The sequence below is a fragment of the Aphanomyces astaci genome (genome assembly GCF_000520075.1).
Source record: "Aphanomyces astaci strain APO3 unplaced genomic scaffold supercont1.22, whole genome shotgun sequence".
Taxonomy (NCBI): Eukaryota; Oomycota; class Saprolegniomycetes; order Saprolegniales; family Verrucalvaceae; genus Aphanomyces; species Aphanomyces astaci.
This window is the reverse complement of record NW_009798285.1, coordinates 382,527-398,606: the sequence shown is the minus strand read 5'-3', so window position 1 is coordinate 398,606 and position 16,080 is coordinate 382,527. Positions and strand designations below refer to the sequence as shown.

General features: G+C 49.1%; 7 protein-coding genes across 8 annotated transcripts; 3 read left to right on the top strand and 4 right to left on the bottom strand.

The window, feature by feature from the left end:
* Positions 1 to 52: 52 nt before the first annotated feature.
* On the bottom strand, positions 53 to 4,800 carry H257_09260. 2 transcript variants are annotated; one of them, XM_009835422.1, is made up of 10 exons: positions 4,568 to 4,800; positions 4,075 to 4,498; positions 3,965 to 4,022; positions 3,825 to 3,905; positions 2,699 to 2,954; positions 778 to 1,569; positions 644 to 717; positions 536 to 594; positions 340 to 466; positions 53 to 251 (listed from the first exon to the last, which is right to left on the bottom strand). In XM_009835422.1, the coding sequence occupies exons 1-10, from the start codon at positions 4,756 to 4,758 to the stop codon at positions 136 to 138; spliced, it is 2,178 nt and encodes a 725-aa protein (XP_009833724.1). In that variant the 5' UTR covers positions 4,759 to 4,800; the 3' UTR covers positions 53 to 135. The 2 variants fall into 2 exon arrangements, with proteins under 2 accessions (XP_009833724.1, XP_009833723.1); XM_009835421.1 differs by having other exon boundaries at positions 340 to 594.
* Positions 4,801 to 4,844: 44 nt separating this feature from the next.
* H257_09259 (hypothetical protein) lies at positions 4,845 to 5,392 on the top strand. The gene has a single exon (XM_009835420.1). The coding sequence runs from the start codon at positions 4,881 to 4,883 to the stop codon at positions 5,352 to 5,354; it is 474 nt and encodes a 157-aa protein (XP_009833722.1). The 5' UTR covers positions 4,845 to 4,880; the 3' UTR covers positions 5,355 to 5,392.
* A 391-nt stretch (positions 5,393 to 5,783) lies between these two features.
* H257_09258 (hypothetical protein) lies at positions 5,784 to 7,300 on the bottom strand. Its single transcript, XM_009835419.1, has 2 exons — positions 6,375 to 7,300; positions 5,784 to 6,293 (listed from the first exon to the last, which is right to left on the bottom strand). Exons 1-2 carry the CDS (start codon positions 7,276 to 7,278, stop codon positions 5,929 to 5,931), a joined length of 1,269 nt encoding a protein of 422 aa, XP_009833721.1. The 5' UTR covers positions 7,279 to 7,300; the 3' UTR covers positions 5,784 to 5,928.
* A 1,856-nt stretch (positions 7,301 to 9,156) lies between these two features.
* On the bottom strand, positions 9,157 to 9,726 carry H257_09257 (hypothetical protein). The gene has a single exon (XM_009835418.1). It carries the CDS (start codon positions 9,625 to 9,627, stop codon positions 9,316 to 9,318), a length of 312 nt encoding a protein of 103 aa, XP_009833720.1. The 5' UTR covers positions 9,628 to 9,726; the 3' UTR covers positions 9,157 to 9,315.
* A 1,854-nt stretch (positions 9,727 to 11,580) lies between these two features.
* Positions 11,581 to 12,598, top strand: H257_09256 (hypothetical protein). The gene has a single exon (XM_009835417.1). It carries the CDS (start codon positions 11,656 to 11,658, stop codon positions 12,520 to 12,522), a length of 867 nt encoding a protein of 288 aa, XP_009833719.1. The 5' UTR covers positions 11,581 to 11,655; the 3' UTR covers positions 12,523 to 12,598.
* A 1,729-nt stretch (positions 12,599 to 14,327) lies between these two features.
* Positions 14,328 to 15,153, top strand: H257_09255 (hypothetical protein; the record flags this gene model as incomplete). Its single annotated transcript, XM_009835416.1, has 2 exons — positions 14,328 to 15,070; positions 15,126 to 15,153. The coding sequence occupies 2 exons, from the start codon at positions 14,328 to 14,330 to the stop codon at positions 15,151 to 15,153; spliced, it is 771 nt and encodes a 256-aa protein (XP_009833718.1).
* Positions 15,154 to 15,556: 403 nt separating this feature from the next.
* H257_09254 (hypothetical protein) lies at positions 15,557 to 16,059 on the bottom strand (the record flags this gene model as incomplete). The annotated part of the gene is made up of 2 exons (XM_009835415.1): positions 15,557 to 15,568; positions 15,646 to 16,059. 2 exons carry the CDS (start codon positions 16,057 to 16,059, stop codon positions 15,557 to 15,559), a joined length of 426 nt encoding a protein of 141 aa, XP_009833717.1.
* Positions 16,060 to 16,080: the final 21 nt, after the last annotated feature.

The window sequence follows — 16,080 nt, the reverse complement described above, 5'->3', positions numbered from 1 at the left end:
CTATTTGTTTGATGAGCATTGGATCGGAGCATCACTCGAATATAACATTCAATGGGAATACTATGGTTATATATTGTGTTACGAGAAGTTAGTATATTTCGTCGCGGTGAGACATTATGGACGTGTTTAGTCCTCTTATCCGACAAGGGCTTCAACCAGCGGTGTCGTGAGTTGATCAGGCCACGGCATGTTCTCCATCTCTTCCTGGCTAGTGATGAGGACATGGAATCTCTCGATGGAGGCCAGCATCACTACAATGCATCCTTCATGAACCACACGTTCCAACCCTCCATCGATTCGACCAGCAGCTGGACTCGTTCCACGGACAAGACCACGTACCTGCAATCACGTGCTTCTCGATGTCGGAGGCCCGCGCAGGTCGGGGCAACGCCCAGTGGAACGCCACGGCACATGCCACGGTCGACACCATCTCGTCTTGCAGCTCAAAGTCCCATCGAATGTCCATCTAAAACACGGCAACCAACAACCACCAAAGCATCATTGTAAGCCCCCCCCATATCCCTATCACGGTTACCGTCCATGGTTTTGTCCGAGGCAACGTGATCTTGCGTCCAATTTGCAGCGTATTCGGCTCTACACACACATTCATTCGTCGCAAACACTCTAAAACACTTGGTCGTACCTGGCGTCGCGTACGTCTGGTACTCCTCCACCAGCTCTTGTCGACCCGCCACCGCAACCATGAACCGCTGCACTCTATAAGTACACGTTTCCCATTCAAACGCCTTCTTCCTCATCATATCATGTCATTCATACCGAATGTGTCCGCCCGCGCACGGGGCCCACGGACTCATGTCGAGCGCAGCCGGCACGGTCGCCGGGTCTCGCTGCCGAAAGAACCACGCGGCGTCTGTGAGCATCCGCGCATGAAAGTCGGCGGGCGTGATTGGCCACGTCGTCGAGTACACGGGGGTCAGCGGGCCCTCGAAAAAGGCGCCGCCGAGGCCGACAAGGACGTGGCTGGGGGCGGCAAAGCACTGGTGGAGCTCCTGCACCAGCAAAGCCCCAAAGCTCGACGTCCAGGAAGACGAGGTTCTTGGTCCGTTCGTCAGCTGCGCCACGAGGTGCCGCGCGTGCGCCGTGGCCGCGCGAACCGCGCTCAGATGGACGTACCCTTCAAACATGCACGGCTTGGCCCAATGGACGCCCACGTGGCAGTCCAGCATCATCGCCGTAGAAGAAGACAGTCGACCACTGGATGAAATGGTGGACGGGGGAAGGGAAAGGGGGGGAGACTGCTGCTGCTGCTTCAACGTGTAAATCAATTCGACACTAAACGAAGGCACGAGCGTGTCCCCGAGGGTCAATTTTGTTTCGAACGTGACCTCGGTGGCCTCGACGTTGCACTCGTAGTGGTGAAACTCGTGCACGACTAGGACGTTGTTTGCGGGGGACCGAGGCGGCAGAGTCGGCGGAGCGTCGGAGAGGGCGGTGGGGTAGCTGATGCTGCGCACGTTGCCGTGAAGCGCATGGACTTGCCATGGGTGGTCGGTGTGGGCCGGCAGCAGGGCGTCGTACGCGTCGGCGAATGCCGCGACGGTGGTGACCCTGCAACCCAAATCATCTCCCATCATATCAAGTTTCGAGGGGTATTTCATAATATAGTTGATGTAGTACAGTGAGTAGTCAAGTATTGTTCATTCGAGTATGATATTGTCGATTTGATAGTACAAATTTGGGGAGGGGGTGCAATCGAATCAATCGCGCCGACCAAACGGATCGATCGGATTGGTTGTTGAATTTCATTGAGAAGGTTTTGATTGGCTAATAATGTTGAACTCATCTGAGGTAGCCAATCAAATCGATTTAAATTCATACGAGAAACCACAACACGATGAAATTTCACTTGAAAGCACAATATGATAGTAATCGAATTAATTGATCATGAGCAGCAAGCACCAAATTGGCAGACAATCGGCGGACCAATCAAAACCCAGAATTAGAATCAAGCAGCCAATCAAATGCTCTCGAATCAACAATATATGAAATTCAGGTGACGGACGACGACACATATACAAAGTGTCAGTATTGTCAAGTCGATTCGAAATCGGAGTCGTAGGGCGACCATTCGAATGACCAGCTCGAAGAATAGTGAGTGGCTGAAATTAGTGTGACACTGGACGAATTGTACGTACAAAAGACAAAGAATCGATCGATAGATTTGGCAAAGAATTCGCACAAAAGTCACCAAATTTTGGGTAAAAGAACGACAATATATCAAGCAATATCGCGTCGTATGAGCAACCCAACAGACCAAAAAACTTGTTAAAAGGACAAGATAACGACACCACGTTAAAGGAGGTCAAGTATAGTTTACAACAGGTAGAAATAACATTGTACTCTGGATCAAAAATAATGAAAAATAGTAGAATGGTTAGCCAATTCTATTTCAAGGGGGTTGGTTATATTATATTGACGTTATAAAGTTGAATTATTAAAAAACGATATTATTTCAAGATGACAGATATTATTTCAAGATGACAAATATTATTTCAAGATGACAAATATTATTTCAAGATGACAAATATTATTTCAAGATGACAAATATTATTTCAAGATGACAGATATTATTTCAAGATGACAAATATTATTTCAAGATGACAAATATGATTTCAAGATGACAGATATTATTTCAAGATGACAAATATTATTTCAAGTTGACAGAGGCGGGACGTACGTTGATGGAAGCAGTTGATGGTGGAGGATGGACGTGCGCGTGGCCGCTTGATGGAAGGAGGTAGGGATGTCTTGGTCGTGGGGGGAAGCCCCCATACTTGGACGAGGGGCTTCAGATAGCGGAGAACAAGGCAGGGCGGCAGACTGGAATACGTCAAGTGACGTGGCATAACGTAGGCACAGGGCCACGGGGAATTGCTTGGCCAGCCCCACAACCAACTTGTCGTCGTCGCGGCCTCGGGAGGAGACCCACATGCCTATTCAAATGGGTTCAAATATCCAATAGATATTGGAAATTCTAGGCTATTTCGCGTGGTTCTATTGAATCACGCTGAGTTCTGATTGGTTGAATATACTTGTCTTTTCTGTAAGAGCCAATCAAATACTGGATTAGGCAATAGCGTCGATTCGGCGGTGAGATTCGATTGATTCGACGGGGTCTGGGAATTTGTACCGAATCTATATATATCCAATAGATAAAAATATTCGACCTTGATGCATGTGATCTCTGTGAATTCGACCTTATACATTAGGGGTCTTTTTCTAAATTTGATCTATAGATCCCACGTGTTGCCTAACGTTATTCCATACTCGTAAATGCTAGTGTCCAATTAATTGATCATTTCAATATTTATAAATTTGATCTATATATTGTGATTTGTTCTAGTCAAAATTTCCTCCGGTGATTGGTTGAATCAACCACCGGACCTTCGAAATTTCATATAAAACTGACTTGAAAATGTATCTTTGAGACTGCAATGCATCAATGAATATTTTGAGCCAATCATATTTCAACCTTCATTCTTTATAGCCAATCCTAGTCCTTTGCTCGATTAATCGGTGATTTCATCAATCCCTCAAAATAGGCAAATTTGACTGAAATATACACCCATTCAAATACTAACTTATAGTATCCAATTGATAATACAATCGATCTGTTTTTTTTAATTTGATCAGTATCGACTAGGTTTTATACATGTCTAATTATAACAATTCGATCTTGTTTACACTAGTCGTTGGGCACTTGACAAGATGCAAAAGGTTTTGATGGTAGAATACTAGATAACAGTTCAAAGGTAATGGAAAACCAAACACCATGGAGCATAAGTACGTAGTACGTATATGACCTTTGCCAAAACGAGCTGAACATAGCACGAGGTAGATGGAGCTGGATAAGCCATACTGCCCAGACGTAGGTGGCAGCGACGCTACAAGGAGCACGACCTCGGATATGACAAACTTGGAGATATGGACGAAGTAGTAGTACCATTTTGAAGCACACGGAAAGCTTCCCAGTTTTGCATTTTGCGAGCCGACACGACAATCTAATGGACCACATCATCATAGAAACTAGCCCTCGAGCTCCACCAAGTGTACCTGAGATAGCATGTTCTGGCCAACGAATCGCGTGCAGGCTGTCGACAAGAGGCCCCAGTGGTGGGTCTTGCCTTGGACCCATTCGAACAAGCACGAGTCGTCGGGAGAGCTCGTCATTTTGACCTTTCCATCGACGTACTTCAAGAAGAAACCAGTGGCCGTATCCTGGAGGTAGACGGGGCCGCCGGTCGGGTCCACGGGGTGGTCGATCAGGTCGTCCTGAAGACCATTGAACAGCGAGCTGTTGGCGCTCGTGATGAGATCAGACGTGTTGGACGCCTTGAAGTGCATGTCAAGCAGTGGGTCGGATGGACGGGGAAGGAGATTGGCATGGTCGTCGCTGTCGTGGTCGTCATGTGATGCAACGGTCGCAGGAGTGTCAGCGTGCATGGCCATCCACACAAGTGAGCTGACCTTGCATAACCTAGAGTGGCGGCATGCGTTTTCACCATGTCAGATAATGATGTTTCGGGAAAATGTACGAAGTTCCTACAAGGCATCGACGACAGATCCTAGCGACCGCTCCTCGGTCAACACGACGACCGTCAGCGAGAGCGGGAAGATCAAGTAGAACGACGCCTCCAAGTAGCTGAAGCCGATCACCACTCTCATCCAGAACATGCCCAGGACTGCTCCCATGGCGAGCCCGCTGCCTAGGCTGGTCTTGCCGACATCGAACTGCATCTTTGCCGTCGTCGTGCAGGTTTGTGTCGAAGTCGTAACACCGTCCCGGATAAACTAGTCCAATTATCCGTACCACACAGTATCGCTGGGAACAATAATTGGTGTGTGAATTCAAACCAACCATGGCGGCAACCAAGACGTCGGTAGTTCCTGGGCAGCGCCTCGGAAAAGAAGGCGACTACAGCGCTGGGAATGGCACATACGTGATGAACGGCAGCATCTTTGCGTCGGTGGCAGGCCATGTGACCCCTGTGCTACACACGGCATTGCATGTTGAACGGCCTGGATCCAAGCGTATTGCGTCGACTGGCGTGCTCCGCGTGGACGACTTTGTCGTGGCCAAAGTGATCAAGGTGACATCGTCGCAGCTGCAGCTGGAAATCCACTCTGTCAACGACGTCGTGCTACTGGAGCCGTTTGCCGGGACGCTGCGGAAGGAAGACGTCCGGCCCGTCGACATCGACAAGCTGCAGTTGGAAGAGATGTTCCGCCCGGGTCATGTCCTCAAAGCAGTGGTGCTGTCTCTGGGCGACTCTCGGTCATACTTTTTAACCACGGCCAAGCCTGGTCTTGGGGTGATTCAGCTGCAGCCATAACGGCGAACTCGTCAACTTAAGCTTCTACTTCGTTTCCATCAGGTTGTACCAAACGGCAGTCACGAACGACACCATGTTATCGTGACGGATGACGATACACGGGGGTGGTGGTCATAATCTCGACTACATCACTTTGACCCTATAATGCATCTTAGAGTTAGTACTACCTACTAGTACTACTACACAATAGAAGGGCGTTCCTATCGCAATGGTCTATGGTACTCATAAGAGCATTGCCATCACTTCTGAATGATAAACCCTCATTGAGCTTGTCTTGGCCGGCATATCCGTTAAACGGTAAGGAAACATAACGCTACTGCAGTTATTAATAACATTATACCTATTATTGCCCTTGAAAAGATAGTGTGGCAATAAGTTGGTTTGAGCAATCCATCCCCTTCATGTGACCCGATGAGACAGAGATACTACTAGCAAGGGAACAACTAACTATTCATTGTTATTGTACTAGTGTCCGTAGTACTATACATAGTACCGTATACAACTACTAGTAGTATTTCTGAAACACACAAGCCATGTTCATCACATACGCAAGTACGCGGTCGCTGTCGGCGTCCTACTCGTCTTCAAGTATTTCAAACCGTTGGAATGGCTTCTCCGCCACTACGCGAGTGGCTGGTTGGTCGCGACGTGCCGCCTCTCTGGTGCTTGATTCCGCTGTGTGAATGGCACCTCGTGTAGTCACCTCCTCTTCCTTCTCGTCGTCGACTTCGAGTATTTCAAATCGCTGGAATGGCGCGGCGGGGGGTTGGGGCGGCGCCTGTGGGGGACATGCGGGGGGGATGCCGTCGACATCAACCTTCTTCTCCTTTGTCTTTTGCAACAGCTTTTGAATCTCTCGGCTCTGGGGTTCCAGTCGCAACGCCGCTTCAAAATCTGAAATCGCGTCGTCGTACTTGCCGCGCCGAAACCGAGTCATCCCTACCATCAACTCGTTAGACCAGTGAAATAGAGTATATATATATATTATACACGTCAAAGCTCAAATATATATATATATACCCCGACGGGACCACGCCTTGAAATAAAGCGGATCGCGGCGAAGCGCCATGGTGCAGTCGTCCTCGGCCGTGCTAAAGTTCTTGAGCTTGAGGTGCACCAGCGCCCGGTTTGCAAATACGACGGCACTGGTCGGATCAAAGATGAGACTCCGCGAGTACGCCCGGATGGCGTCGTCGTTTTCTCCGACGCGGAACGCTTCGTTGCCCTTCTGCTTCTCCAGGCCAGCGCACACCTCCCGCTCCGCCGCCGACATCGCGGCCACGTCCACGGACGCCGGCATGGCGGCGTCGTCCAAGCGCTTCCGAGCCTGCCGCGCGGCCAGCTCTTCCTTCTGCTGCCGGACAGCGTCTTGTCGGCGCTCGTCTTCCATGTCGAGTTCACGCTCTGCCGCGTCGACGTCAAATTTCTCCCACGCCCGCCAGTCGTACGCGTGGATAGTGTTTTTCTTTTCCCCCTTGGGTTTCACGTCAACGACGTCCCCCTTGGTCGAAATCCGGACGGTGGGAGCCGCAGAATTGCCACCGCCCCGAGGCGGCGGCAGAGACCGGCTCGACAGTTTGCGAGCGGCATCCAATTCAGCGCTCCTCGACGCCATTTGGGCCTCCCACGCCGTGAGCGACGCTGCCTCGCTGTGGATGTCGGTTTCGGATGGCCGAGCTTTCATGCGAAGGATGCGCTGTGTTTCCGATGGAGGCAGGACTTCCATGAGGCGGGCTTCGACCGCGGCTTCGAGGGGGGGGTACCGCCCTTCCTTGCCAGATTGCAGCACCACAAGGATGTTCTTGAGCACGTCGACGTCTGTGCAAGATGCGACGTATTCATAGTCGAGCATTTCGACATCCACGTCCTTGGACTTGCGCTTGTGCAGCGAGAAGTAGTCGACCGCTTCTTCGTGTGCCAACATGCTTGCAAACTTGCGATTGTCGAAGGAATTGTGGTGCGCGCCGTTTGCATGTACGTCGACAATGTACATTGTACGCGTACCAAATAACATAATGTATGAATTGGCTAAAGAATGAACGTACTATGTACGAAACGGTGCCATGTAGATCTTGAAGCGACACATTTCGAATGGCTTCAATTTGAACTATAGTTGTTAGGCGCTGATGTATATGGCTGTATTTCCACACATGCTGTGTTATGCAGTGTTCATCCTCAATGCTGAAGTTCGTGACGACACCAAGTCTCCAAAGAAAACAGTTCTGCAACTGTGTTGGAGCCACGCCACAACTTTACTTGTGCCCAACCGAGCGAGCTATAAAATTGGTTGCAATCAACAGCGACTTGGAGCGCTATTATTAACGTGTCTATGCATTTTTATTTGCCTGTCGTGATTGCTTGCAATTATTCTAAGTCATCAGGGTGTTTGGCTGCTCGTCCATGCATGCTACATACATACCCGTCAGGTCAAGGTAGCTAGCTAGCTTACAATCCAGCAACGCAAGGCATGTGGGGTTGCGCTCGCTGACGTCATTCCACTCTACATCTACGTCCTGGGGTATATAATACTTAGTGCAATTGCCGCTTGAAAAAGTGGGCAGTAGTCTACAATGATGTATGATATTTCTTGTCGAGGGGTTGGTTTCAGTAGGCCACTAGACCCCAATGCAAAACAATGTACGAAGTCGCACGTTGTGGACGCGCAAAGAACAACATGCTGCACTCCAATACCCTGGTTGATCCGCATATACTGTACTCCGGAGTATTGCCTAAGATGATGTTGACAATGCACAAACCAGTGCAACTCCACGCCTAATGGCGTATACGACTTCGGCATGATTTCGACACGGCGACGAACAAGTTAAAGTTCTCTGGTCGGCCCTGATACAGTCGAGAGTACACATTCTCGTAGTACAATCTCATGTCCAGATTGACCAGTTCTTTTGGCTCAGTTGGGAGCGCGTCTACTTATAGATCACTTTACACCTGATCTAAGTATGATAAGAACACACCGATGGTCGCTGGTTCAGGCCCAGGTTTCCTCAGGTCCTTGGCATCGACACCAGGAAGCCTAGTTAGGGTCGAGTCAGAACCCTCCCCTTTCAACTGATACCATCACCGAGTACTACTGCTACGAAAGCAGTACGTCGCGTGAATCATGATTGTCCCCTCGCTCCTACTACAGTACTACGTTCAAGCAACTAATCCGTCGTGGGGAATGGGTGGCCAGGGGCACCGAACACTGTCGAAGTTCGGCATGTTGCTGATTGTCTCTGAACGCGTCGACTGGAACAATCCGACTGGCCTGAATTCCATGGCTTGGGACGGGACCAGAAGACAACAGACTTCATGGTTCCACGTGGTGGATCCAATAGATGATGTCTCAGCGGATTCAGCTTCCCCTGTACTCTATTATTCCAAGGTTAGTAGCCAGCTTGCCACGTCACGGAATATGTGGATACGACGTCGTGACATGGCGCTGTCACGATGTCGTTGGTGTTGTGGTGCCAATGAACTGCGACAGACTCAGATTCGTCCACGCCACTTGAAGTTGCCTTTGGCATGGCGCGACTCACTCTCGTGCTTCAACTTGAAGTAGCGCGGCATCACAAAATCTCGCACCTACTCTGAGTATATCATGTTTTTTGCACTGTTATTAGTAGATCGATGGATATATAACTACAGTATTCGGAGAAATCACGTCGGTCGATTCATTCCATCCGCACATTTTCCTTTCGACGGTAGCCTTAGAATCATTGACAAGCACATGATTTCAAGCCCATCTCCATCCATTGCCACCGTTGTTTTTGTGACCAGACCAGGCTAAACGTACCAGAATAACGTTGTATGTACTTATTTGGTTGCCATATCGCTCGCTGGATTTGTGTGGTAAAGAACAGAAGCAAGCTAACATAGACGCCGCTACGGCGTAGTACATTGTACATACTTGCACGTAGCTGTCGTGGAATGTTGCAACGTTAAGCTGTAAAACGAAAACTCGCTACTTGCGCGATTTAGGTGCCTTGGTGGCTTGGGTGGCTTCCACGCGGGCCCATTCGTCTTCAGCTTGGGACCACGGATCCAAATCCACGGCTTTCTTGAAGTCTTCGTCCATAGACGACCCCCGCGACGGCTTCGACGACGTCTCCGACTCCTCCGACCCCTTTCGACTGCGCTCGGTGGTTTCGGCCTGGGCGAGGGCGGCTAACACGAGGGGGCTCGTGGTCCCGCAGGCTTCACAGGCTTCCGCCACAAGGTTGTTGAGTAGCGTGCATTCTGGACATGCCCAGCTTTCGTCGGTGGCAGAATCCATGCTTGTCAAGATGCGAATGGACGATCAATGAACGGATGATCCAGTGCAATGTGAATCTGGTGTTTGGTGGTAACGATAGTTACCCTCACTCCAGCGAAACGACCTCTACGCAGGGCTATTTATACATGGTGCCAGGAGGTTGAAACGAACGGTAATGTGGCGGCGACGAAGTTCAAAGTCAGTCGATCCATCGTGTTGTTGCCCAAATGCCTTCCTTTCAATGGTAGAGTCACTTGGCATAAGCAGCTTACTATATATATATATATATATATATAATATATATATATCCAGTGTGACACCAAATTTCAATGCCCCATGACGACACTGATCGATCTTCGTGGTACACTTGAAGTTGGACACTCGCGCATGAGACAACCGCGGCACTCGCGAGAGAGTCACAGTCCAACTGTAGCCTCGATGGTCCCACCACACAACTCGTTTGAATGGGTCGACGTGGATGAGGCCAGTCAAGTCGCCGTGGGGGCCAGTGTGTGCCTGTACATTACAGTAGGTTTTGCCTTGGGCAACAATGTGCGTTGAGGCGACGTCTTCCCGTCATCAGAAGTACACCTGGCGGCGTTGGTTTGAGGATGGTGCATATGCAATTGCTATTGTGCGCAAGCCAGGCAGATAGATAATACATGCGGAGGAGCAGTTGTTGGACGGCCGTATATATATATAGTTCAGGTGTACATATTATTCGCAGCAGAACGACAACAGACATCAGTCACGTGTGTTCTCACGCGACAGGAACTGGATCGTTCGCCTACGCGCCTACATATGTAGGTTAGGCTCTCGAAGGATGAGTCGATCGATGTTGAGCTGATAGACTTGGTCGCTCGTACAGTTTTCAAAAGAACTTACTTCCTCCAGCCAGCAACGAGGGAGTTGTGCAGAACTCGCTACAACACTAATTAGTGGCTGGTGCTCAGACCATCAAGGGGGAGGTACTGTATGTAGATCATGTAATCCCCCCATGTTCAATGTTGATGGCTATTGAAAGGGGGGAAACGTGCGTCAAAGGGCTTAACGCACTTCTTTTGTGGTTGACGTCTGCAACACAGTTTGCTTTGTCCCGTCGTCGTCGTGTTGATAAGACTATACTTATAGGAACGATTTGTAGATTTTTGGAGACAGTCAAGTTTGGTTATCGTCCACCTGTTGATCGGGCGAGACTTCGTTGGAGCAAAGGCAAATACCCGATATGTTCAAATACCCGATATGTTCACTTTCGTCGTCGCCAGTATGTCCACTTTTGTATACCGTACATATCTTGGCATGCACCTTTTCGTCAACCTCATTCCATGACAATCGTGTTTGCATTATAACCATGGCCATTATTATCCGTCATCTCTTGCTTGGGGCTACGAGAACAACGGCAAGGCTCGCAAGTGTTGAGATCTCAGTTGAAGAAGTGCATGCTGCACGCATATCCTTGGGCGAGAAGGCAAAACCGCCGTCATGTATCATGAGAACCTGTGCTGTGATCAGCCTGGCCATCGCAGCTTCAACTTCGTGCACCCTGTCCATAGCAAAAAGGGTTACGGACAGGCATCCGCTTTGTGTGCATTTCACTCGCTTGCCAACTCACTACCCAGCAGTAGCCAGCCAGCGTTGAAGTGGACATTGAAGTTGACGTAAGTCAACTGAACAAAACTGAAATATGCGAGGCGGCGTCTCAGACGTGACTACGTAGCTCCGGAGTCCAGCGGAAGAAGGGCTCTGCTGCCAACAACGCCATTTCCCCAGAGAGGTAGGCCCGGTCCCCAATTGGTACGGTATGTGTACGGTTGGCACCCACCGTGTAAAGCAGCAGGGCGGTCGAATGCATGGACAGTCTTGCCATGTTTACCTCACATGGAAATAACCGTCGGGTATTTAGTCCATCTGGCGGACGGCCACCTCTCCACAGTGGTATGATCATCGAGCGTTCCAATTGTATGGGAGCAGTAGCACGGTGGTGGCAACTTCAAGTGCGCTGTCACAGTCGCGACTTGGCCTTCGCTTAGTTTACATTTTGCTTTGACCATGAAACGAAGGCGTACTTGTGAGCCCTCTCGTCACCAGTTTCTGGCGCAGTCCGCCGCGGAAGCGGTGATGCTGCAGCCACATCTGCTGCACACCATCACGTCGTACCAGTACGGGCTATTCCACGACCTCGCCGCCATCCACCGCGACTGGCAAGCCCCCCGCGACGGCAGCGACGTGTTGTTCACCTTGAACCACGAGTGTGTGTTCCTTGACCCCGTGAGCGTCCATAAACTACACACGCCCGTCGACCACCCCCGGTTCCTGCTCCATTTCCCCATCCTCACCGGCAACGTGGCGCTGTTCCACCGGTGGTTGTCGTGCGCCGGTCGGGACTGGGTGAGTCCCGACACGCTGCTGTGCGCCGTCCACGAAGGCAACCTCAACATCGTGCAACATCTCCATGAACACGTCCACGTGCCATGCAGCACCGACGCGTTAGAAATCGCCGCCGCCAATGGGCACATGGACATCGTTCAATACCTCCATGCCCACACAAACGAGCCGTGCTCTTGGCGTGTGATCTACAAAGCGGCCGAGTATGGCCACATGGACATTGTCTTTTGGCTCAACGAGTGCCCGCACTGCCAGGAGTTCACCAAGTGTGCACTGGACTATGCCGCCGGCCTCGGGCGTGTGCCTGCGGCGGCTCTTCTTTTGGACGCCGCCGACCACAGCGTGTGCTTGTCGTCTGATGTGCAGCTGTTGAATGTCCAAGCCGCAGGTCGAACGGCCCCGATCTTGAGCCGCTTTGTCGAGCTCGACGACTGGGATATCCATGTTCAGCCGGCGATGCCCACCATAGAGGACTCGCTCGACTTTTTGCTGGACCGCTTGGAGACCCACCGAGGCATCGCAGTAATTTAACGCGCGACCTGAAAATCGACCAATCAGAACGCTCGATTCTAGTTGAAGTAGTATTTGTTGGTCAAAATATCCGAAATTCTATATATTTCGGTCGAAGGCACAGCTTGGGGCACCCTGTTGAGTCAACAGTTCATCCACACAGTAACATGGCGAATAATGTCGCTCCCAGTTGGACTCCCAGCGTACACTCAAGTGCATGGAGATATGTAACGTCGGCAAAGTGGGGTGGGGGGCTGGTTGTTGACTAATTCCGTCCCAGCAGGGGTTAGATCCCTTGTTTGGGGGGTTTCAAAGTACGGAACTTAATTTGGTTGGGGGATTCCTAGCAGGTATTAATAATACCAGTTAGTATTACTATCGTACAGTACCAACTCATAAAGGTCATTCTTTCGAGGGAATACTGTAGTCGTCCCACGTGGCGACACTGCTGACCACGGCGCTCCTGAGACCCAATCACGATCGTTTATTTCACCACCTCACTTGTCCATTCATCGTATGCGCGTCAACATGTCAACGGTTGCTGTTGATGCCGCTACAGGGACACCTTGGACACTACCACCACAAAACGGACAGTTGGAATGAAAACTGCAATATACTACGGTAGTATTAATATTAATAGTATCGTACAGTACTACTCCGGAGTAACGTTATTAATAGTAATACTATGTGGTATACTGCTAGCACATAGTACTATTAATAGTACTCCAGTACCGACCGACTAACTATAGACGCACCTCAATTTTTTTGAGTTTGTCATAACCACTACCACCACAAAACGGACAGTTGGAATGAAAACTGCAATATACAACGGTAGTAGTATCGTACAGTACCAGGTACATACTACTACTAACAGTAAGTTACTATTAATAGTATTAAGGTAGGTACTGTATTATAGTACAGTACTACTACTAGCACTAGTAGTCAGTACTGGAGTACTAGTACTACTAGTATGTGCTAGCAGTATACGAAGTACCACATAGTATTACTATTAATAACGTTAGGACTTACAAATTCACAGTCAGTACTACTATTGTGTGTTCTACTCACAGTCAAAACATTTCCTCCGGCGGTTGGTTGAACCGCCGAACAATTCGAAATTTCATACTTCGAAGTATATAACAGTCACTAACTATTAATATAAGATCAGTCATCTTATAGTTATGTATGTACATGTAGTGACTGCAATACTGCAATCAATTTTTTTAGCCAATCATATTACAACCTTCATTCTTTGTAGCCAATCATACTCCTTTGCTCGATTAGTTGGTGATTTCATCAATCCCCCAAAATAGGCAAATTTGACTGAGACGCACAATACTATACCTCTGTCCCGAAATAAGTGTTCGTTTGGACATTTCAACTCTATTTTTCTATGTATCTCATTGACATATGAGAATTGATTCAAGGATAGGTATACCGTATAGGTAACAATAACTACCCTGCCTTTTTTCGCTCAGGGTAGCACGAGAAAGACCCGCCAAAAAATCCCAAAGCAGTTATTTGGCCCGAGATTATATTTGATGTTCGTATAGTATACAAATATTAGGCTTAATTTAAACTTCATTAAAGTATACTATAACAATGCTCTAATGTCCGAAAACATATGCGAGGATATAACTCTATATGGTTATCAAATTGTACGTACAGTATTAGAGATATTTTGCAAGTCAAAAATTTAGCAATATTTCCAGCTTTCAACTTCGTTCGATATTTAAACGACTGAAAGTCAGAAGTCTCAAAGCCACGTGTTTTGCAAAGTCTGGTTCACGGACTATGCAAAACACGTGGCTAGTGTGCATTCGACAATGCAATCCCCACGACTTCGATTGCTACGGCACTCCACGGCCAGCTTGCGTCTGCGTCTGTTGCTGATTCGACGCCAAGCCGCTGTAGAGCGGTTGACAATACCAGATGTGACTTTCTCGTTGGACCAGTACTCCGACGCCGACTCGAAGGAGAAGTTCCGGTTTGTGAAGGAAGACCTCAAACGACTCAGACGATGTTTGGACATTCCAGAACGTGTGGTGACGGCTGAGCGCACACCCTGCACTGGTATCGAGGCTCTTTGCATCGTGCTGCGCCGGTTTGCTGTTCCCGACCGGTGGTCCGACTTGATGGCGATGTTTGGCCGCTCGTGCAGTTGCCTATGTAACATCTACCTCCACCCCCTCAACCTCATCTACAACAAGTTCCGTGACACGATATATCTCGACTTCAACCGGATTCGCACCAAGTTGGCGTCCTTTAGCAAAGCGATTGTCGACAAGGGTGGTGAGGTACACAATGTGTGGGCGTTCATTGATGGGACAGTTTGTGAGTGTTGTCGCCCTGTCACGGACGAAAGGCAGCGATCCGTGTTTAACGGTCACAAAAGACGTCACGCAATCAATTTCCAAACGTTGGTCACCCCCGATGGCATCATTTCACACGCGTTTGGCCCAATCGAAGGACGCCGCCACGACCTTACCATTTTGCGGCAATCGAACCTGGAGGAAGCCATCCAAGATAATGGTGGTTTTGAGGGCTACATCATTTATGGGGACCCTGCGTACGGCTACTCCAATCAACTTGCGTCTCCATTTGGCGGTGCCACGTTGAATCAGGCACAGCGATGTGTCAATGCGAGTATGAGTCGTGTTCGAGTCAGTGTCGAGTGGAGCTATGGTCAAATTTTACAGTACTGGCCAATTGTCGATTTCAAAAAAAAGATGCGAGTTGGAGGTAGCCCAGCAGCCAAAATGTACAAAGTCGCAGTTCTGTTAACAAATTGCATTACTTGTGTGCGAGGAAAAAATACAAACAGTATGTACCTTGGGGTATCACCACCAACACTTGAAGAGTACATTAAAATCAATCAATAAAATGGTTCTTATTCCTTTTTATTCACAATTGATTTCACTAACATCCCCATGTCAACGAATAATTTTTCCAACAGTGCACCGCGTTGTGCATTCTCAGCCATTTGAGCCTTTCGTAGCTGTTGCTCTTCACGGTCAAATTCTAGACGCTCCATTCTAAACACATGATCATCCATTTATTTCTTCTTCTCGAATCGAGTAGTTCATCAACCATAGCGTCAGATTGCTCACGTTTGGCAGACATAGGGCGTTGCCGTTTTGATACACGCTGCTCCGCCTCGACACACAGTTGCGACCCAGTAGATTCCAATGACTCCTTGCGCTTCTTGTCCTTGGACTTTACAGCGGTCTTGAGAGTGTCGGCCGCGTCACGTCGGTCCACCAGATCTTGAAGAAGTTGAACTTTCTCCGGCACGTCTTCGTCGCTGCCCGTACCCCACTGTCGCTGGGATTTGTCCGTTGCCTTGAATGCTTGTATCAGTCCCTCGTAGTGGTCGCGGGCAGAGCGGTGGGGGATGCCTTGGTTCGAGTACAACGAGAGACTGGCAGCTACCTCTTTCCATCGCTGAATCAATGTACCGTGCTCGCAGTCGTAAGGCTCCACACGAAGAACCTCGCGTAACAACGCAAGGTCCAAATCGTCCGTCCACTTTAACTGTGCTTGGTTAGGTTTACCCATGTTAAAAGAGCAAATGCAATA

Excerpts from the sequence above, each read along its gene's own strand:
- H257_09260 (XM_009835422.1), bottom strand. The coding sequence starts at position 4,758 with ATGCAGTTCGATGTCGGCAAGACCAGCCTAGGCAGCGGGCTCGCCATG. Across the intron at positions 595-643 it reads CCAGACGTACGCGACGCCAG|AGCCGAATACGCTGCAAATT; the intron begins GTACGACCAAGT and ends ATGTGTGTGTAG. Across the intron at positions 252-339 it reads CGAGAAGCACGTGATTGCAG|TGATGCTGGCCTCCATCGAG; the intron begins GTACGTGGTCTT and ends GATGCATTGTAG.
- H257_09259 (XM_009835420.1), top strand. The coding sequence starts at position 4,881 with ATGGCGGCAACCAAGACGTCGGTAGTTCCTGGGCAGCGCCTCGGAAAA.
- H257_09258 (XM_009835419.1), bottom strand. The coding sequence starts at position 7,278 with ATGTTGGCACACGAAGAAGCGGTCGACTACTTCTCGCTGCACAAGCGC. Across the intron at positions 6,294-6,374 it reads CAAGGCGTGGTCCCGTCGGG|GGATGACTCGGTTTCGGCGC; the intron begins GTATATATATAT and ends AGTTGATGGTAG.
- H257_09257 (XM_009835418.1), bottom strand. The coding sequence starts at position 9,627 with ATGGATTCTGCCACCGACGAAAGCTGGGCATGTCCAGAATGCACGCTA.
- H257_09256 (XM_009835417.1), top strand. The coding sequence starts at position 11,656 with ATGAAACGAAGGCGTACTTGTGAGCCCTCTCGTCACCAGTTTCTGGCG.